The 21209-nt window shown below is 41.1% G+C and overlaps 1 protein-coding gene across 1 annotated transcript in view; it reads right to left on the bottom strand.

Moving 5' to 3' along the window:
* Positions 1-21209, bottom strand: part of ttn.2 (titin, tandem duplicate 2) — a 180173-nt gene that overhangs the window by 51333 nt on the left and 107631 nt on the right. The window contains exons 142-185 of the mRNA XM_036572840.1: positions 20850-21161; positions 20467-20745; positions 20004-20303; positions 19609-19911; positions 18985-19506; positions 18565-18867; positions 18172-18471; positions 17763-18059; positions 17384-17668; positions 16933-17226; positions 16535-16834; positions 16123-16431; positions 15828-16027; positions 15307-15736; positions 14774-15082; positions 14509-14690; positions 14283-14412; positions 13890-14189; positions 13478-13795; positions 13091-13387; positions 12685-12984; positions 12276-12590; positions 12038-12186; positions 11770-11920; positions 11189-11470; positions 10799-11101; positions 10359-10664; positions 9974-10255; positions 9564-9863; positions 9162-9458; positions 8766-9074; positions 8358-8639; positions 7464-7763; positions 7080-7373; positions 4035-6989; positions 3596-3931; positions 3216-3500; positions 2764-3063; positions 2365-2667; positions 1977-2252; positions 1589-1888; positions 1118-1420; positions 733-1032; positions 348-635 (exon numbers count right to left, since the gene is read on the bottom strand). Of these exons, the coding sequence (XP_036428733.1) occupies positions 348-635; positions 733-1032; positions 1118-1420; positions 1589-1888; positions 1977-2252; positions 2365-2667; positions 2764-3063; positions 3216-3500; positions 3596-3931; positions 4035-6989; positions 7080-7373; positions 7464-7763; positions 8358-8639; positions 8766-9074; positions 9162-9458; positions 9564-9863; positions 9974-10255; positions 10359-10664; positions 10799-11101; positions 11189-11470; positions 11770-11920; positions 12038-12186; positions 12276-12590; positions 12685-12984; positions 13091-13387; positions 13478-13795; positions 13890-14189; positions 14283-14412; positions 14509-14690; positions 14774-15082; positions 15307-15736; positions 15828-16027; positions 16123-16431; positions 16535-16834; positions 16933-17226; positions 17384-17668; positions 17763-18059; positions 18172-18471; positions 18565-18867; positions 18985-19506; positions 19609-19911; positions 20004-20303; positions 20467-20745; positions 20850-21161 (15486 nt within the window). The remainder of the gene's footprint in view (positions 1-347; positions 636-732; positions 1033-1117; positions 1421-1588; positions 1889-1976; positions 2253-2364; positions 2668-2763; positions 3064-3215; positions 3501-3595; positions 3932-4034; positions 6990-7079; positions 7374-7463; positions 7764-8357; positions 8640-8765; positions 9075-9161; positions 9459-9563; positions 9864-9973; positions 10256-10358; positions 10665-10798; positions 11102-11188; positions 11471-11769; positions 11921-12037; positions 12187-12275; positions 12591-12684; positions 12985-13090; positions 13388-13477; positions 13796-13889; positions 14190-14282; positions 14413-14508; positions 14691-14773; positions 15083-15306; positions 15737-15827; positions 16028-16122; positions 16432-16534; positions 16835-16932; positions 17227-17383; positions 17669-17762; positions 18060-18171; positions 18472-18564; positions 18868-18984; positions 19507-19608; positions 19912-20003; positions 20304-20466; positions 20746-20849; positions 21162-21209) is intronic.

The following is a 21209-nucleotide window of genomic DNA, read 5'->3' as shown; positions in this document are numbered from 1 at the left end:
TTAACCATGGAAACAGCTGTTTTAACGTGGTTACTCTTCTCCTGTGATAGTGCTGCAATAGTCAGGTTTGCACTACTGCGCACTACTATGAATATTTTCTGTGATGTATTAATGTCCTTTTCAATAGTCTTTAACCACTTTTTGCGAAGTTCAACATATTTTTACAGGAAAACTGTTTGCATATTTAGAAGGTGCTCTTTGATGAAAAAAAGTCTTGTTTGACAACTGAAGTAAGAGCTACACTAATGCTAGCTAGCACCATGGTTGTAGAATAACTCCAATATGCTAGGGGAAACAAGGTGTTATTAAATTATTAATGGCACTGTCAACATTGCTAAAAAACTTACCTAATACTTTCAGCTTAATGTTGCCAGACTTAGTGCCACTTGGGTTCTCAGCAACAATTGTGTACTCTCCAGACTCCTTCCTTGTCACAGAGAACAATTCTAAGAGGAAGAGATGTCTTTTCTGAGACATCTTTATGCCTTCAACAAGTTTCAGTGGCACACCATCTCTCCTCCATGTCACTTTTGGTAGCGGTTTGCCATAAACCTCAGCCTCAAGGCAGACATTTGTTCCAGCTTTGACTGTGATAAGGCTCTTCATTTCTAGACCAATCTCAACCCTTGGTGGAACTGAAATGTGTGGAACAAAAAGGAGATATTATTAGCTGCTTTGTTTAAAGCATCTGATGTTGATAAAAATTAAAAATTTGAGTGGAAAAATACTTACCATGCTCTGCAATCACTGTTATAACATCAGACTCTTCTGAAGGCAGACTGACATTAATTGCTGTCTTTGCAATGATTCTGAACTTGTATTGGGCTCCCTCTTCAAGTCCAGTGACAATGTAGTCCTCTTTTGGCACATTTTGACTACTTGCATTGACACGAATCCATTTGTCACCGGGAAGCTTCAAAGACTCGACATAATAACCAATGAGTTTGCTACCACCATCGTGTTTTGGACGGTTCCAGACAAGAGATACAGAATTCCTTGTTACGTCGAGGACCTCAGGTTTTCCAGGTGGATCTAATAAAAATTTGATAAAAATGACATTGTCAGATGACATTAAGGAATGTTAGTAACATATCCACATTCCCTTTACTATACATACCAACTGGGGCCCTTGCTGTAATGATCTCTGTTGGTTTGCTTGGTTTGCCCTGTCCCGCCTTGTTCACAGCAGACACTCTAAATGTATATTCAAGACCCTCAATAAGGCCAGAGCAGGAGTATTCAGTTGCACGAACAAGGGTCTCATTTGCCTTGACCCATAGAATGCTATTTCTCTCCTTACGCTCAATGGAGTATCCTATAATAGGGCTACCACCATCATTGGTCGGTCTCTCCCAGGACAAAACAACAGATTCCTTGTTGATTTTGTTAACACAGCAATTCCTTGGTTCACTGGGTGGATCTGTAACAAGAGTTACATTTTTGTTGAATTTTTGTTGAACTGTATTCTATAGATACTGCCATATTTTCTAAAATTGTTTCAAAATGACATTGATTAATATCAGTTAGTGACACCTATAATACCTATGATTTTTTTTTTATATATATTTTAGTGGTCAACCAGACCTACCAAATGGATATCTGGCAATCATTTTCTCAGAGTAGATTGGCTCTGAAACTCCAAAGCGATTCTCAGCACGCACTCGGAAGCCATACTCCTTGCCAGGGGTGAGCTTTACAACACGACAACTGGTCTTGGTGCAAGAGGACACAGCAGGGACCCAGTCACCTCTGGTTATATCACATTTCTCAACAATGTAGTTAGTGATGTTGCTACCACCGTCCTCTGTTGGAGAGTTCCATGCAAGGGTACAGGCATCAATGTCTACCTCAAGAATTTCCAGGGGACCTTCCGGAGGACCAGGGATGTCTGGTGGAAACAGTGACATTTCAGTTGTCACAATGCATTTGTTAGGAAGATTCTCTATGTGCACTTTTTTCCCTTACAGGTTACTTACCTAAAATTATGATTCTAAGGATTTGGTTGACCTTAGAAATGCTGTTCTCAGCAGATAGGCTGTAATAACCACTGTCTTTCCTTGTTACATCTTTAATCATGAGCGTAGATGAAGATAATGTCTTTTGCACAAACAGACGATCAGATGTAACCAGGTCATCACTTCCTTTCTTCCATGTAGTGACCGGAACAGGCTTGCCATACACAAGCGCTTCAACTTTGAACTTTGTTCCTGCCTTTGCAGTGACCATATCAGGCATGATAATCTTTGGTGCCACTGAAAAATTAGAATAAAAAATTAGTATAATTTGGAGTGTGAAACATAAAATGTCATTTTGGTAAAACTGATAAATGGGAAATTTAGCTACATGACATTCTTTAATACATACTCAGCTGTTCTTTCACTTCAAAGATTCCTTCAGCCTCTCTTGGCAGACTGCATCCTACAGAGTTTCTGGCAGCAACCCTGAATCTATACTTTGTGTTCTCTTTCAGACCAACAACAACAATGCTCAAGTCTTTTACAACTGAGTAAGTTGTCCATTTGTCTTCAGGTTGGCCAGCCTCCTGATAATCAACAATGTAACCATTTATCTTAGCTCCGCCATCTCGCAGAGGCTTTACCCAGCCAAGTGTTGCACTGTTTTTTGAGATCTCCAAGACATCCATCTTCTTTGGAGGATCTGGTTCACCTTTAGGGCAGAATCGATTGGAAGGTAATTGACTTGTATTCAGTATATTATGAAAATTAATATTCATGAAAAAGTATGCAGTATAAAGTCACTTACTCATTGGATCTGTGGCCAAGTAGGATTTTGGAGAGTCCTTTGGTACCCCAATACCATACTTGTTTACTGCAATGACCCTGAAGTAGTATTCAGTTCCAGGCGTCAGGTTTGTGATTTTGAAGCTTGTCTTCTTTAAGTCGTTAGTGCAATTTGTCCATGTCTTCCTATCTACTTCACGCTTTTCAACAATGTAATTCAGGATTGGACTGCCACCATCATTTTCTGGAGGTAACCAAGAGAGCTGGCAAGATGTCTTTGTGACATCAGTTGCCTCCAGTCCACCAACAGGCCCAGGAGTATCTATTAAACATTACATATTTGTTACTGCATTTATGTGTCATAAACAAGTCAGATGCTAAAGGTGTTGAGAAACAGGCAGAGTACTATTCTTAAACTTCATTTGTTTATTAACTTATATTTTATTATTAAATGTTAACTGTTAGTCAACATACCTAAGACCTTTACACGAACAAATATAGCTTTCTCTCCTGAGGGGTTTGAGAGTGTCAGAGAGTATTTTCCAGAGTCTTCACGTGTGCTCTCAGGGATCACAAGGAAGGTCATTGTATCAATCTGATCCACATGACCTCTCCTGACAACATTGTCAACTCCCATGCGTTTCCAGGTCACTTTTGGTGCTGGTCTTCCTCTGATTGTAGCAAACAGCCTTATGGGACATCCTGCTCTTACACTGAGTCCCTTCCTCAAACTGGCATCCAGATCAATTTCAGGTAATTCTGTATAAAAATATATTTTTAAATACCTGGCTTTTGATACAGTGCACTATTTTAAAGTAACCACGTACATTTAAGAATTAGAGGAAACACCTTACCGTGAATCTCTCTTGGTGACACAGCATCTTTAAGTCTTGCTGGACGGCCCATGCCAACTTGATTTTGTGCAGAGACACGGAATTCATATTGCTTCCTCTCATCCAAATTGAGCATTGTAAATTCAGTGAGAACAAGCTGTCCACTAGTGTTACATTTTGACCAGCCTTCCTCTGGATCTCTCTCTTGTTCACCTTCCATTTCAATCTTATCCCTCATCTCAACCAAATATCCTATGATTGGGGCACCACCATCATACACTGGCCTGACCCAGCCAAGTGTAACTGAAGTTTTTGTGCTGTCAACCACTTTCAGGCTTCCAGGAGGACCAGGGGGCTCTAAAATATTCATAAATGCAACCATTTTAGCATGTATATCATAAAGAAAAATGCAAGAGTCATGTACAAATTAAGACCTTTAAAAAATGTTAGAAATACATACCAATTGGATCTTTGGCAGCAATAGGTCTTGAGGGTTTGCTTGGTTCTCCCAACCCAACCTCATTTTCAGCCTTAACACGATACTGATATTCATGGTTGGGAATCAAGTTAGTTACTTTCATACGCCTCTCAGAAATAGGGCTCTTTGTAACTGCAACCCATCGTACAGCACGCTTCTCCTTTCTTTCCAGAATGTAGCCAGTAATGGATTTTCCACCATCATTTTCAGGAGGGGCCCAAATAACAGTCATCTCATCCTTGCCAATTTTAGTGACCTCTGGGGGATCAGGTGGACCAGGTCTGCTGAACTGTGTCTTGGCAGTAACAGGCTTGCTCTCCATTGGAGGACCTGTTCCCATCTTGTTTTCTGCCCTTACCCTAAAGATGTACTCATTACCTTCCACAAGGCGGGTAACGTTACAGTAGTTAGTGACCACTGAATCAGAGTAAGTTGACCAAACCATTCTTCTAGTCTCACATTTTTCTAGGATATAGCTGTCAACCTCACAACCACCATCATCCTCTGGAGGATCCCACACAACTCTACATTTGTCAGTGGAAATGCCAGAAACCCTGACGTCTCTTACAGGTCCTGGTATGTCCAGAACACTTATAGTTGCGTATGCAGTAAAACTGCCAGCTGAGTTTGTGGCAGTTATTACATATTTTCCAGTGTCAGAACGTTTAGCTTTGGTCATGAGGAACTTGGAGTAATCTGCCCCAGTGTCGATGCTGATCCTTGGGTTATCTCCTGTAGCTTTGTCCTTCACCCATTTGACCTCAGGTTGTGGTTTTCCTCTAAGAGCTGCCTCAAGTCTGACTGATTCACCAGCTTTAACCACTATAGTACCAGCAAATTTGAGGTCAAGGACTGGTTTTTGAATTTGTTCTTTGACAAGAATTTCGGATGTCGTCACCCAGTTGCTTTTCCCACCATCATTTGTTGCCTGAACTCTAAACTGATATGTTTGGTTCTCAGTGCATTTGTCTACCATAAAGAATGTGTCTTTAAGTATTTTATCATGTAAGCATTCCCATTCTTCAGCAGTCTTGGCTTTCCTCTCCAGAATGTAACCTAGGTTAGGGCTGCCACCATCATAATCTGGCCTTCTCCACCTCAAGAAAACAAAGTTCTTTCCAATATCAGCTACATGAAAGTTCTCTGGTTCACCAGGCTTCTGAAGTGGATCAATTGCAAGTATAGGTGTCTTGGTTTCTGTTGCTGGTCCAGGACCACACTTATTCTCTGCAGATACACGGAACAAATATTCATGATTCTCTAGGAGTTTTGCCTTTACTTTGCGGTTGGTGCAGTCAGAAGAGATCATTGACCATGCTCTAATGCTTGGCTCACGACACTCAACAATATAATTTGTAATCTCAGTGCCTCCATTGTCCTCAGGAGCATCCCAGTTCACCATACAAGCATTTTTGGTCACATATGTCAGCACAAGATTCCTGCAGTGTCCAGGTCTATCCAGTACATTTACAGTGATGTTGGCTGAGGCTTCACCACTGTCATTCACAGCCTTAAGAACATACACTCCGTGATCTGCCCTGGTTGCTTCCTTGATGTGCATACTCACTACAGGGAAATTATTTGTTAGAGTGGTACGTTTGTCCTTTTCTAAAACCTTCTCTCCCTTTGTCCAAGTAATCTCAGGATCAGGTCTTGCTTTCACATATCCAGTAATATTAATATTATGTCCTACACGGACTGTCACATGCGTACGGCATGTGACATCCATCTCAATCTCTGGGGGGATAAGAATATCTTTAGCAATAATTGACTCAGGGATTTCTCTTGTCTCACCATCTCCAATCATGTTGACAGCTCTAACACGGAATCTATATTCTGTGCCCTCAGTCAGTCCTTTGACTCTATAAGCACACTGTGCAATCAAATCATCTTTGTTGACTTTCTCCCATTCACCACCAGCTTTCTGCCATTCAACAATGTATCCCAAGATTGGACTCCCTCCATCTCTTGTAGGCTTTATCCAGACTAAGTCTGCATAGGTACAGCTATAGTCCTTAACTTTAGGGTTGACTGGAGGTCCAGGAACTGTGATTGGTCTGCAAGGTTTGGCTGGATCTGAGATAGGTGAAGGTCCACTAAAACCAGCAGTATTTTCAGCAAATACCCTAAATTCATAGTCGTTACCCTCAAAAAGTCCAAGAACTCTAAATCTGAGTTCCTTGCAAGGTGTCTTATTCACTCGAATCCATTTGCCTCCCTTATGTCTCCGCTCAATAATGTAACCAGTAATAGGACTACCACCATCATACAATGGCATTGTCCAACCAAGAGTGAGTGCATCCTCAGCAATATCAGATGCAGCAGGTTTTCCAGGATGGCCAGGGGGCTCAAACTGGTGCTTTGCCACAGTTGGTGCACTTTCAAGAGGTGCACCAACTCCCATCTTGTTTTCTGCACGGATTCTCACAACATATTCAACTCCACTCTGCAAACGAGAAATTTTAAGCCTTGTGGCAGTACTGCCAGAACTAACACCGCCCCAGGTTTCCTTGTTAGACTCTCTCTTTTCAACAATATAATTCATGACAGGACTTCCACCATCGTCTTTGGGAGGACGCCAGTCAATGACCATGGAATCTGGAGTGATCTCAAGGATGTTGACAGGGCCTATTGGTGCAGCTGGGACATCAAGTACAGTGACATTCATAGAAACAGTCTTACTTCCTGCAGGGTTAGAGACTGTGAGAATATAAATTCCAGTGTGATTTCTTGTGCAGTCTGCAATGTTCAACACAGTTGAAAAACTGTCTGTGTCAATCTTGGTATTTCCTTTAGTTCTAATTTCTTCTCCGTCAATGACCCACTTTGCAGTGGGTACTGGAATGCCCCTCATGATTGCAGGCAGTCTGATCGTGCTCCCTGCCTTCACAATAATTCCTTCAATCAGTTTCGCATCAACTTCAACAATTGGGGGAACTGCAAAAAGAGAAATACAATATAGATTTTAGAAGTATAAAAAATATATATATCTACTGAAATGACTGGATATTACACAATTGATTTTACCAAGTTTCTCTTGGCAGAGGACTGGCACAGTGGTATCTGGCCGGCTAAGACCAATTGCATTCTCTGTCTTAACACGGAATCTGTAGGTTTTGCCCTCCTCTAGTCCAGTCACATGGCATTCAGGAATGCTGACAGTCTTGAAGACAATCCAGTCTCTCTCACCCTCCTCTTGATACTCAACCAAAAAGCCAGTGATGTCACTTCCTCCTGTGCGATCAGGCCAATTCCACTGGAGCCACACCTCTGTTTTGTCAACATCTACATGATGCAGGTCCTTTGGTGGACCAGGTGGAACTGAAAGACAATACATTTTTGCACTTTTACTGGCAGCTTACCTTAACTCATGACAACACAGTCACTAATTCTTAGTATGTTTATACTTACACAGTGGGTTCATTGCCTTAACTGGTTTGGTTGTCTCAACATATTCACTCCTGCCAAATTGATTTTCAGCAGCGACACGGAACATATATGCTGTGCCTTCTATCAAGTGCTTGGCCATCAGACTTCGCTTTTTAGATGTTGAACAGACAGGCACCCACTGCGTGGAAGCAGTATCCTTCTTCTCTACCACGAAGTTAGTGATACGTGTACCACCGTTATCTTCTGGATCTTTCCAGGAAAGCTGAGCTGAGTCACTTCTAACATCAGACACCCTCAGATGCTGAATAGGCCCAGGTTTGTCTAGAACAGCACAAAAGGTTGCTATGTTTATAATGCAGAAAAAGGTGACATTCAAACTAAGATGTCAAGAACATTTTTATTTAATACTCATTGTCTCCCTGTGGCAAACAGGTTTCCATACATATATGCATTTTTTGGTAAAGTGAAATCTTCAATAAACAGCTATGGAACTGAAAACAAATAGAAAAAAGAAAACAAAAAATAAGTGTCTTACAAATTTTTGTAACCAATTTGACACTGTCTTGCAACTGTTAAAAGCAACATCACAGCTTAATGTTGCCATGTGTTTGATTCCTGTTCTGTCATCTTCAAAATATTAAATAAACTATATGTGAGAATAATAAGTTGCCAAACTTTTATGTTAACACAGTGTATCTATTTTTGGGTGTCTTAAGAATCATTCGATCTTTTACAATGTACATGAGATTTGAAAAATGAAATATAGAAAAGTTTAGAGATTTTTTTTTTACTGTGCATACAAAAAACTGTCTAAAAAGCCACAAATAGGTTGTGATAGAAATGGATGAAATTTGAAAATAAAAGAGCATTTATTTCATCTAGACCTGTGTTAAATCAAATTTCGGACAAGCCTACCTAGAACAAGCACAGTGCATGTTGCTGTCTTCGATCCGGCTGGATTTTCAGCATTGAGGGTATAGTCTCCACAATCTCCACGGTTACAGTAACGCATCTCAAGCTTGGTTCTTACTCCAGAAGTTTCAATTTCTGCTCTTGGAGGTACCTCTGCATCATTTTTCTTCCATGTGATTTTGGGGAAAGGCATACCCTTGATTCCAGCAACGATTTTAATGTGTGTTCCAGCCATTGCTTTAATCTCACGAGGCATGCCCATATCCAGCAGCAGCTCTGGGGGTTCTTCAGATGATGAAAAAATATATGGTATTAGAATTTACACAACACAATTCTCACGTTGATAATTTGATTTAATTATGTAAAATTAATTTAATTGACAATTTAATAATGTAAATTGCTCCTAATTACCAAGTCTATCTTGTGCCCGTACAGGCTCTGGAACATTTGCAGGCTCAGATTCACCAGCTGCATTAACAGCTTTTACTCTGAATCTGTACAGTACTCCATCTTCAAGGTTGACAACTTTGAATGTAGTTTCCTGACAAGAGTCAGGAGTCTGATTAACCTGTAGCCATTCCTCAGATCCAGCTTTCTGATACTCAAGGAGATAGCCAAATATTTTGCCTCTGCCACAGTCCTTTGGTGGCTGCCAAGAAAGAGTGACAGAGTCCTTTGTGTTGTCAATTGCCATTGGATTTACTGGTGGGCTTGGAATCACTGTGAGAGGGAACAAAAAGATTAAAAACAATCTCTGTAACACTATTTTCTATGGCAGAAGTCAACATAAGTAACCTGACTGCTTACCAATAGGATCTTTAGCAAAGACAGGCTTTGAGGGTGGACTGGGGTCTCCAACACCAACCACATTCTCAGCCATGACGCGGAACTCATATTCACATCCCTTGAGAAGATCTGGAACCCAGTATTCTGTTTTAGGGAGGATGCGTTCGACAGGCATCCATCTGTTGGTCATGGTTTCTCTCTTCTCAACTATATAGTGGGTGATTGGTTTTCCACCATCAGCTGGTGGTTCCCAGGAAATCAGAGCTGTGTCCTTGTAGACTTCTTTCACCACTGGAGCATTTGGAGCATGTGGCACCTCTGTTTGTGGACAGCACAGTGGAAAACATATGTCAGTGAAATTAGTAGTAATGAAGTAATGCTGAAGTGTTAGTGAAGAAAAATTTTTCAGAAACCATTACTTACTGAATACATCCCTTGCTTTTGTCTCTGCAGACAGCAAAGGGTCACTAATGCCATGGATGTTCTGAGCACATATTCTAATAATGTACTCTCTGCCCTCAATCAGTTTTGGAACTCTGCATGTTGTTCTAGTGCAGGATGCAGTGACAGGCATCCAGAGATCCCTGTTAGTATCTCTCTTTTCAATAATGTAATTAGAGACAGCACATCCACCATCATCCAATGGAGGTTTCCAAGAAATGACCATGTGATTCCTGTAGATTTCATCAAAGACAACAGGGCCCTCTGGAGGTTGTGGGCGATCTGAAAATAATATATTTTATATGACATGTATTTAATACATTTCAGCAAAAACAGGCAAAAATGCTGTCAAATATAACTTCTTTAAAAGAGAAAAAAGATCCAAAACACACCAACAACAGTAACAGTGCAGATGCCCTTCCGCGTGCCTGTTGAGTTCTCCACAACCACAGTATACTTGCCACTGTGATCACGCTTAGCTTTCTCAATAGTCAAACACAAAGTCTTCTTGGTGCTGGTGAGTACAATCTCCTCATTTCCCTGAATCTCCTCATCATTTTTAAACCATTTTATATTTGGGGTTGGTTTCCCTGTGTAGCGACCTTGGAGAATGCAGGGCTGCCCAACACGAACCAAGAGCGTGTCACGGAACTCCAGATCAAGAGTAGGTGGTTCTGAAGTCATAAAAATATATTACCATTTCATATATGGAAATAAAAAATCTGAATATTCTATTTTACAACTGTGATGTTTTGCCATTATTATGCTGTATCTTACCAAGCTCCTCCCTGCATGTAATTGGTTTGGTGCTGAAGGAAGGCTTGCCTTGGCCAATTTGATTCACAGCACTGACACGGAATTCATAAGTTAAACCCTCTTTCAGACCTTCATGAGTGAATTTACGATCCATCAGCTTATCATCACTTGCTATGCGGACAAAGTTGTCCTTTCCAATCTGACGAACTTCAAGAACGTAACTTATCACTTCTGCACCACCATCATACTTTGGTGGTCTCCATGCCACACTGATTGAATCTTTCTTGACAGCTGTTACCTCTAGATCCTCTGGACGCTCAGGAACAGCTGTACACAAATAAAAAAACCACATAAGTATAGAAACGTAGATGCATTTTTATAACTGTAATAAATAAATAAATAAATAAATAAATAATTCTATTCTATTTTCCATTTAAAAAAAGACCTTAAATTAAACTTACAAACTGGATCCTTAATGAGAACTTCAGATGCTGTCTCACTAAATGGACCTCTTCCAATTATATTTTCAGCAGCAATTCTGAAGAAGTAAGCCTTGCCATCAATGAGACCCTGAACCACAGCGTTATGTCTGGTGACAGTGTATGTCACTGAAGTCCAACCTCTACGGTCTGACTCTCTCTTCTCAATGATGTAGTTAGTTATGGCTGAGCCACCGTCATCTTCTGGTGAATACCAGGTCAGCTTGCAAGAGTCATTGGTAAGATTTATACCAGAGAAGGGCTGACCCACAGGGCCAGGAACATCTTCAAAAGAAAATAAACCCCAGATTTAGACATGTTTTAGTGTTACTGTGACAATAGTGTTCATATTTGAACATGAACAGCACTCACCCAGCACCTCCACAATTATCGCCTTCCTCCGTTCTCCTCCTTCATTCTTGGCAGTCAGGGTGTAAATGCCTTGATGATGTCTTCTACATCTCTTGATGACCAGAGATGAGCTGATTGCAGTAGTCTCAATGACAGCCTCTTTAGGCAAATCACCATCATCTCTGTTCCACGTAATCTCTGGTGCAGGCTTGCCAGATACATAGGCAATGATGCGAATTACACCGCCAGCATGAACAACAATCTTCTCTTTTACAGTTGCATCCAGGTCCACTTCAGGAGGAACTAGAATTGAATTTAATTGAAGGATGTAATTGAATTTCTTTGTAAGAATGGGCATATTTTATTTAAAGGGAGATCTCAAAATATGGAATTAAGGCTGAATGCACATACTTCACTGTATACAAATAAAACTGTCCTAAACTGTTTTTAGGAAACTGTTGTTGTTAGACATTGGTTTCTAGCATTGTTTTTATAATGTGGTTTAAACAAGTTCTACAGTACTATCTTGGAAAATTTCTTTTTTCGTATCAGTGGAGGTGACTTAGGTGAAACATCCTTTTAATACATGAGTTTGTTCGTACTTGTCCTGTCCTTGACCTCAATCACTTCAGCAACTTCACCAGGTTCACCAACACCTGCAGCATTCACTGCTCTCACTCTGAATCTGTAAAGTCCAAGCTCTTTCAATCCAGGCACAACAAACTTGGTGCCTCTAATCTCCTTGTCTTTGGCCTACAAAAAAAAAATCACACTCCACTTAACTAACCTGTAAGTATACATGCAATATATTATATGAAACTTGAAATCACAGACAACAGATTAAAATTGTAGTTTTATGACTTCATATACCTTCTCCCATTCTTCCTTTCCTTCTTCTTTGTATTCAATGAAGTATCCTGTAATCTTAGATCCACCATCAATCAATGGAGGAATCCATTCAAGGTCAACAGTTGACTTAGTGCAATCAGTTACCTTTGGAATTGGAGGTCCAGGAGGAGCTGTAACAACAGTAAAAAAAGATAGTAAAACACCCTTGTACTCAAACATAAGCACACTTCAATGACATAACACTTTTATTTTATCATACCAATTGGGTCTCTGGAAACAACAGGATCTGATGGCAGACTTGGAAGTCCACATCCAGCAGCATTAATGGCAATAACACGGAACTGATAGGTGGCTCCCTCCAAAAGACCAGTCACAATGTGGGAGACACTAAGGGGCCTGATTCTGATGGGGTCACGGTTCACTTTGGTCCAGCGCTTGGCTGTAGTTTCCTTGCGCTCCAGCCAATAGCCAGTAACTGGGGACCCACCATCATATTCTGGCTCCTCCCATTCAACAGTCATGGATGCAAGTGTGACTTCTGAGACAGTTGGCTTGTCACATTGACCTGGTACAGCTGTTGTAAACAAGTATATTAAAATGAAATTAAATCTTAGAAAATGTTCTATTTCAGAAAAAACAGTGCAGGTGCACAAAATGGTGGTACTTACTGAACAGATTTCTTGCTTTTTCAGGTTCGCTGTAGAGTGGTGGTCCAACACCAAATCTATTTTGAGCCATAATGCGGAACTCATATTCATGTCCTTCTGTGAGCCTCTGAACTGTGTATGCACATTCCTTTGGATCACTGGAGACATGGACCCATGTCTTCCTGTTGTCCTCACGTTTCTCAATGACATAATTTGTTACCTTAGAACCACCATCATCTGTGGGTGGTTTCCAAGAAAGACCAATTCTTTCAGCAAACACTTCTTCAAATTTGACAGGTCCAACTGGTGGTCCAGGTCGTCCTATAGGGAAAAAATGTTTAATTTAATTAACCAGTATTTTCAAAATACACATCTATGTTGAGGAGATATGTCAACTCAACTTAGGAAATAGCAAAACAAAGATTACCCAAAATTGTAAGTCTGATATCCTTAGAAGCCTTGCCAAGGCTGTTAGTAGCTGTGAGTGTATATATTGCACTGTCATCTCTCTTGGATTGCTGAATCAGCAGGGTGCATTTGTCATCTGAGACCAGCTTGTTGATATGTTGATCGTATTGCACATCAGTCTTTTCTTCAGGCTTGTCAAGTGGGGCTTTCTGCCAAACTAGGGATGGGAATGGACACCCCTGAATCCTGGCAATTATGTTGACATCAAATGTTTCTGCACCCTCCAGAGTTTCTCTAAGATCAATGGTTGGAGGACCTGAAAAGACATTCAATCACAAGGGGTTATTGCCTTATTGCTTTAAGTAAACACAACTAAATATACTATCCTGAAATATCAGATACTCACAGGTCTGATCTTTGATGATTATAGGTCCCACCGTAACAGAGGGTCTGCTTGGGCCAGCTTCATTCACTGCCTTGGCACGGAACTCATATTCACCACCCTCTTTAAGGTCTTCAACAATAAAGGTAGTCTCTTCAACATCCCTCTTATTGCACTGTTTCCAGGTCTCTTTTTGTGGACCACTGGTATCCCAGCTCAGCCTCTCGATAATGTAGTGTGTTACTGGTGCACCACCATTATTTTTTGGAGGCACCCATGTTAGGGTCACAGTATTCTTGGTAACAAGGTTGATTTTGACCTTAGTTGGAGGATCAGGGGGATCTTGGAACAAACAGAAAATACAAAATGTAATTAATTCTAGTATGTAAAGTTTTATTTAGAGAGATCATGCAAACTGTTCTAATCTGTAACTTACAGATTGGATCCCTTGCCCTCACTGGCTCAGTGGTTTCAGTGAATGGTCCCATTCCAAGACGATTTTCAGCACAAACACGGAACAGGTAGTCTTGGCCCTCAAGGAGATCAGGCACCACAAATGCCATGCTGGCACATGCTGGATTTACCTTTGTCCAGGCCTTCCCTGTGACAGCCTTCTTTTCAATGAAGTAGCTCTTGATTCTTTCTCCACCATCAGTATCTGGCAGTTTCCATGTAAGTCTCATTGTAGCTCTGGTAACATCAGTAACTTTGAGCTCCTTTGGTGGCCCAGGAACATCTGTAAAATGTTGCATGCATTACATTTATGCACTCATTTTATATTATTAAAATGTTAGATTTTTCATAAGACATTTACACAGAATTAACTCACCAAGTACAATGACTCTGATATTAATATGTTTCTGTCCAGATTTGTTTTTTGCTGTGACAGTGTATCTGCCAGAGTGGGCTCTCAAGCTCACAGGAATTGTTACAACAGAGGTAGTGTCAGTAGATTCCACCTAACAAAAAAGAAATGCCATTTAGATCACAAAACCTTCATTTTTTAATACCGAAAAAAAAAGAAAAAAAACTTTGCAAAGAATGAATCGTGTTACCTGTGAATCCACTGGCAGGGTGTGAAGACGATCTTTCTTCTCTGTCTTTGCTTTCCCATCAAACTCCCATGTAACCTTGGGAACGGGACGTCCAGTAACAGTTACTGGGATTTTGAATGGAGATCCAGCACGGATGCTTATTAACTCATCAGCATTGATATCCAAAAATATCTTTGGCTCAGCTGTGGAATTAGACAAAATCACCATGTTAGACAAATAAATTGAAGTAATGATATTTGCAGCCTAGAACAAAGTGGAAACTTACTATGAACGTCCTCCATGAGAACCTCAGTGGTCCTAGGACTTGGCTCAGACTCCCCAATTTCATTGACTGCAATGATTCTAAATCTGTATTTCTTCAGTTCTTGGAGGTTTGGAACAGTGAACACAGTAGAAGGATGTAGATTGTCCGCATCATTTACCCTGGCCCACTCAGATGTACCCTCATCTTGGATTTCAATGATGTAACCTTTGATGGGGCGTCCTCCATCTTTAGCTGGTGGGGTCCATGACAGAGTGACACTACGTTTGGTTTTGTCAGCAATTTCAGGAGCTGCTGGCATGCCGGGTGGTGCTGTACAAGACAAACATACATATTTATTGTTTACTTTGTTAACTCTTTCAGAAAACTCACATATATTTCATATGTGAAGTATGCAAAGACCAAGTGTTTACAAATAGTTTTTCCCATGATCACATATTTTTTACATGTGGACATATGTGAAGCTCACATGACTTGTTTGTAGGGGAAAACAAGGATAATACATAAAGAACAGTTTATGTGGTAAATCAACTTACTGATAGGGTCATCAGCAAAAGCTGATTCAGAGACAGCACTAGGGGGGCCAATTCCAGCAGCATTGCAAGCCATTACACGGAATTCATATTCGAGTCCCTCTATGAGACGTGTGACCTGGAAATCCCAGCCTTTCATGCCACGTTTGGTCACTAGGGTCTTGTTTGCTTTAGCCCAGTGGGAAGTGCCCTTCTCACGCTTTTCCAACCAGTAGCCAGTGATCATAGATCCACCACTGTCCATAGGTGGCTCCCATGTCACCAACATATGGGTCTTGGAGTGCTCGGCAATAGCAACTTTTTCAGGTGGACCAGGAAGAGCAAATGGATCTTTGATTTGTACTTCTTCTGTTTCACAGCCATCGCTTATTCCATACTTATTTTCAGCCTTGACTCTGAACCGATACTTGCCACCTGTTTCAAGATCCCATACCTACAAAATATAAAATAGAAGGCTCAATTAAATAGTATATGCTTAGATAAATTAATGACCTTTTAATTTTCTGCTAAACAATTTTGCTTACCCCGAATTTTTTCTCTATGACAGTGTTAGTAACCTGGACCCATTCAGCTTTCTCAACATCCTCAACATTGAGGTCTTTTTTCTCAACGATGTAGTTGGTGAGCTCACTGCCTCCAGTATCAAGTGGTGCATCCCATGTCAGATGGCAAGACTCAGCTCGGATATTTGAAACAGCAAGGTTTCTTGGTGGTGTTGGTCGATCTGATAAAAAAAGCACCATACTTTTTTATACCTGCACACTATAAATAAAAACAACACTGAATGAATGACTCAACCTACCCAAAACCCAAACTTACCTAGCACCTCCACTGTGATAGAATGGCTGACTGATCCAAGACGATTTGAAGCAGTCACAGTGTATATTCCCTTGTCCAGCCTTGCAATAGCAGGGATGGTGAGTTTTGTGTGTTCTGTCAGTCTATCAATCTCTTTGGTTTCCAGCAAGACTCTCTCAGTAGACTTTGGAATAACAACATCATCCTTCGACCACTCAACCTTTGGCATTGGAAGACCTGTGATCTCAGCAGGAATCTCAATTGGCTCATTCTTCCGCACTCTGATTAGATCACCTTTGAAATGCTTCATCATGTGCAAAGTTGGAGAAACTGTAAAAAGAAAGAATGTTTAAAACAGAACATTTAATGAAATTTATTACAAAATGTAGCTAAACTATTTTATGGAGAAGAAGATGATCAGAACTGGACAAACCTTCATCATCCTGAATCACAACAGTCAAGGGTATGGAAGGATCACTTTCTCCAATGCTGTTAACGGCCTTTGCACGGAACTCATACATGTGCAGCTCATCCAAATTCTCCACAGTCAGCGTCAGATTAGGGCACATCTCTGCAGAAACAGGCTGGAAAGCAGGATGATCCTGACGCTTCTTCTCAATGATGTATCCAATGATTGGACTGCCGCCATCATTGCGAGGTGGCTTCCATGTAAGGGTAAGGCTAGACTTGGTTCTCTCAGTGTAGTGAAACTTCTCAGGGGAGGTCGGTGGCCCTGACATAAATAAAAAAGATTGATGTGAACATTTAGATATTGTAGTAGTCATATTTAGTGAATTGAAGTGATATTATTGAAAAAGTCATGCCTCATACCTAGTGGATCCACTGCACGAATTGGCCCAAGGTCAACTGGTGGCCCACAGCCATATTTGTTCTTGGCCACAACTCGGAAGATGTATTCCTGTCCCTCAATTATGCCCACAATTTCACATTTAGATGGAACTGTTTCAATGGGCTGTCTAAAGGTGTGCATCTTTGGCTCTCTCCTTTCAACAATAAAGCCAGTCAGATCACTGCCACCATCATCATCAGGATCAGACCAGTTCAATATCATCAACTTTCTTGTCACTACAACAGGCTTGAGGTCAAGGACAGGCCCAGGAACATCTGAAGAAAAGAGAATTTAGGATTCATGCATTACATTTAAAAAAAATCTTTGCTGAATTGAATTTAAAAGGCTAGCTAATTTCACAAACGATATAAACTATGTTAACACAGCTGAACTTGTAATTACTATTTCAATGAATACAAGAGCAGTTCTCACCCATAACTTCAACCCTGGTCCAAGCTGATTTGATGCCACTTGGGTTTGCTGCAGTGATCTGGTATTTGCCAGTGTCACTTCTTTTTGCAGTTTTGATAATAAGAGTACTGTCCTGTCCAACTTCTTCAATTTCCACACGCTCCTTGTCAGGGGCAGCATCATCCTTTGTCCATGTAAGGGATGGTTTAGGTTTACCAGTCACATGTGCTGGGATTACCAGCATCTCTCCAGCTCTTACAATATGACCAGCCTTCACATTGACACCAAGTTCAATAACAGGCATCTCTGCAAAGGAAAATTAACAACACAAACAGTTATAAGCACAGCCTTAAAATTCAGCCTTTTTCATCTCTTTTTAAGAATAAGCAATGCTATATACCTGCAGGATTCCTCACAATGACTGCATCTGTTACACCAGGAGCACCTTCACCAGCGCAGTTGACTGCCACAACACGGACAATATATTTAGCTCCCTCTCTGACACCATACACAGTGAATGTGTGGTTCTTCCATGGTCTCTCTGTGGCTCGTGACCAGTCCTTAGTGCCAACCATTGTTTTGTCAACATGGTATCCAAAAATATCTGCACCACCATTGTCTGCAGGGGGCTCCCATTCAACTACTATTGAATGGTCTGTGGTGTCAACAACGCGTGGAATTGGTGGACCCGGTGGCACTGAAAGGAAAGTGAAATGAATTCAGAATTATATGCAGAACTCTTAATTACCACAGCACTATACTTTAAAATGTAAAGATTGATGTAGTAAACTATGGTATGTTCAGCTTACAAATTGGAGCTTGTGCTGTTTTCGGCTCAGATGGTGGACTGAACTTTCCCCGGCCAGCCACGTTCTCTGCACAGACCCTGAAAATGTATGTCAAGCCTTCCAAGAGACCATCTACTTTTACTTCCAGTTCATTAATGATGTTGCGATTAACTCTTGCCCAGTGTGTACTATTAATTTCTCGTTTCTCCACCCAGTATCCTTGGATGGGGCTACCATTGTCCTTGGGTTCCTTCCAAGTTACAACCATGCTGTTGGCTGTGACGTCTACAATTTCAGGCTTCTCAGGTGCTTCTGGAGGATCTGAAATATGAAAAGTTTTAAACCAATATTACTCAATAACATTAAAATAGCATGCATCAGAATTTTAGAAGATGAAATGCAATTATGACTTACCAAATGGATTCTTGGCAACAACAGGTTTGGAGATGCATGGTTTTCCAGGGCCAAATCTGTTCTCAGCAGTAACACGAAAGAGGTACTCCTTTCCTTCAATCAATTTTGTTACTGGATACTTGCAGCCTCTGAGAGTTGCTGTCACGGTGACCCATCCAGTCTCAGTCTTGGAGTTGTCTTTTCTCTCCAATACATAATTAAGAATTTCACTTCCACCATCATCTAGAGGGGGATCCCACTTGCAGGTGAGAGAATCCTTTCTGACCTCCTCAAATCTTAAATTGACTGGGGGTCCAGGAGTATCTGGAATGCAGAACCCAATAATCAAAACACTCCAGTCTGAGCTTAAAATAATGCATTCAAAATAACTTAATTTATGTAATTGGAATGTTCTATATAAACCACAAGAATTTAACTTACCAAGAACATTAACCTCACAGGTGGCAGAGGCAATGCCGTGATCATTCTCCACCTTGATGGTGAATACTCCATGGTCGCCTCTGATAACATCTTTGACCACAACGAAGGATTCACCCTTCCTGGAGTTGTCAATGGTAAGACGCTCATTCAGAGATGGGTGGTATTCCTCCTCTGGCTCTTCAGGTTCCTCTACCTCTTTTTCTTTCTCCTTCTTCTCCTCCTTTTTGTCCTTGTCCTCCTCTGGCTTTTCCTCCTTCTTCTCTTTGTCTTCTTCTTTCTTTTCCTCTGTCTTTTCTTTCTCCTCCTCCTTCTTCTCTGGCTCCTTTTCTTTTTCCTTCTTCTTCCTAATAGGTTTTTCTGGCCTCTTCCTCAGAGCCTCTGGCCTGATGGTTGAATTATTCCTTATCCAAGTTATTTCTGGGTAAGGAAATCCAGAGATGTAGGCAGTCAGTCGGATCTCCTCACCTTTCTTGACGCTTAAACCTGATTGCAGACTACCACTGAGGAACACTTTGGGACGATCTGAAAACAGAAAGTGAGCGTGTTAGATAAGTAGTCATAATGAAAATCTAGGTAAGCATATAATCTACCTATATTAGAAATTAACCAATTTCTAGCACATACCAACAACATCAGTGGCTTTAACCAAAGGAGTGCTGCGTGAAGGATCACTAATGCCTGCTGCGTTCTCTGCACGCACACGGAACTGGTACTCTTTTCCTTGCTTCAGGTTTTTAACAGTATAGGATAAGACCGGCACTAAAAAGTCATTGCATCTCTCAAACTTCTCTTGGCCTTTCATCGTCTTCTCCAGTATGTAACCCATGATCTTGCATCCACCATCATACATGGGTGGCTTCCATGTGAGGGTCACAGAATCAGAAGTAGGGTTGTGGGTTTCAACATCAACAGGTGGATCAGGTGGATCTATATGTATCAGATAAAGTAAGTGAGCAAACACGTTGGCACTTTTCTAACACAACATTTGGTCTTAAGTTAAATGTAAGCAAGTTACTCACGCTTCTGATCCTCAGCAATCACTGGATTGCGAAGCTCAATAAACTCGCCGCCACCAATCTTGTTCACAGCTCTCACACGGAAGTAGTACTCTCCATTTTGAATGAGGTCCTTCACAGGCCAGCTTACTTTGTTCTCTCCAGACATGACATTGACATATGTTCTTCTGCCCGCCTCTCTGCGCTGCAGGACATAGTGAAGAATAGGGCTGCCGCCATCATAGTCTGGTGGATCCCATGACACTTTGCAGGAGTTCTTGGTGATATCACTAGCAACAATTTCCTTGCATGGTCCAGGAAGACCTAATGATATAAAACCAAATTTAAACGATTAATAGAAAATGCATGGAAAACAGCATGCAGTAATAATCATAGGCAAGGTGGTTGGTTGTCAAGATAAAATGTATTATATGTGTAAGGGGGTTAATCATATGAGAACTGTTTGCATTGTTCATAGTTATCATACCAATAACTTTAACATTAATTGTCCCACTGGTTGCTCCAAGGCTGTTCTCCAAGGTAACTTTGTACTGGCCAGCATCAGCATGCAGACAGCTTGGAATTTCCAGGTGGCAGGAAATGTAATCTGATCTGAATGAGACTCGTTCATCAGCCTTCATTTCTTTCCCATCTTTGTGCCATGTGATCTTGGGTGATGGTACGGCCTTGAATGGAATGGGGAGGTGCATCTTCTCACCCTCCACAACAACAACGTCCTGGGTCTGGAACTCAAGGGTAGGGTTGCCTGTAAGGAGAACAATGGAGGGCTAATTAATTAACTTCACATGACAGTGAGTACATGTTAAGGTATTATGGTTATAAAAATATTTAAAACAATCTTTAGCTTACAGTCAGAGTCTTTAGCGTAAACACTCTCAGAGATCTCGGAGGGCTCGCTAGCACCAACAGCGTTGACAGCACGAATTCTGAAAATATACTGCTTCTCTGGAACAATGCCCTCTTCCTCCCCGGCTCTGTATTTCAGCTCTTTAACTGGACGAGAGTTAACTCTCATCCACTTCTCAGTTCCAGCCTCACAGAGCTCAATGTGGTAGCCAATGACTGGGCTTCCTCCATTTCTTTCTGGGGCTTTCCAGGCAACAGAGATATGGTCTCTGGCTGCCTCGGTGACATGGAGATCCTGAGGAGGAGATGGTGGACCTGGAGCAATGTATAAAAACAAAAATCTTCAATGTCATTAATCCTCTT

This window comes from Colossoma macropomum, unplaced genomic scaffold (genome assembly GCF_904425465.1).
Source record: "Colossoma macropomum unplaced genomic scaffold, Colossoma_macropomum, whole genome shotgun sequence".
Lineage (NCBI taxonomy): Eukaryota > Metazoa > Chordata > Actinopteri > Characiformes > Serrasalmidae > Colossoma > Colossoma macropomum.
Note: the sequence above shows the minus strand (reverse complement) of the source record. Positions and strands in the feature narration are given on the sequence as shown.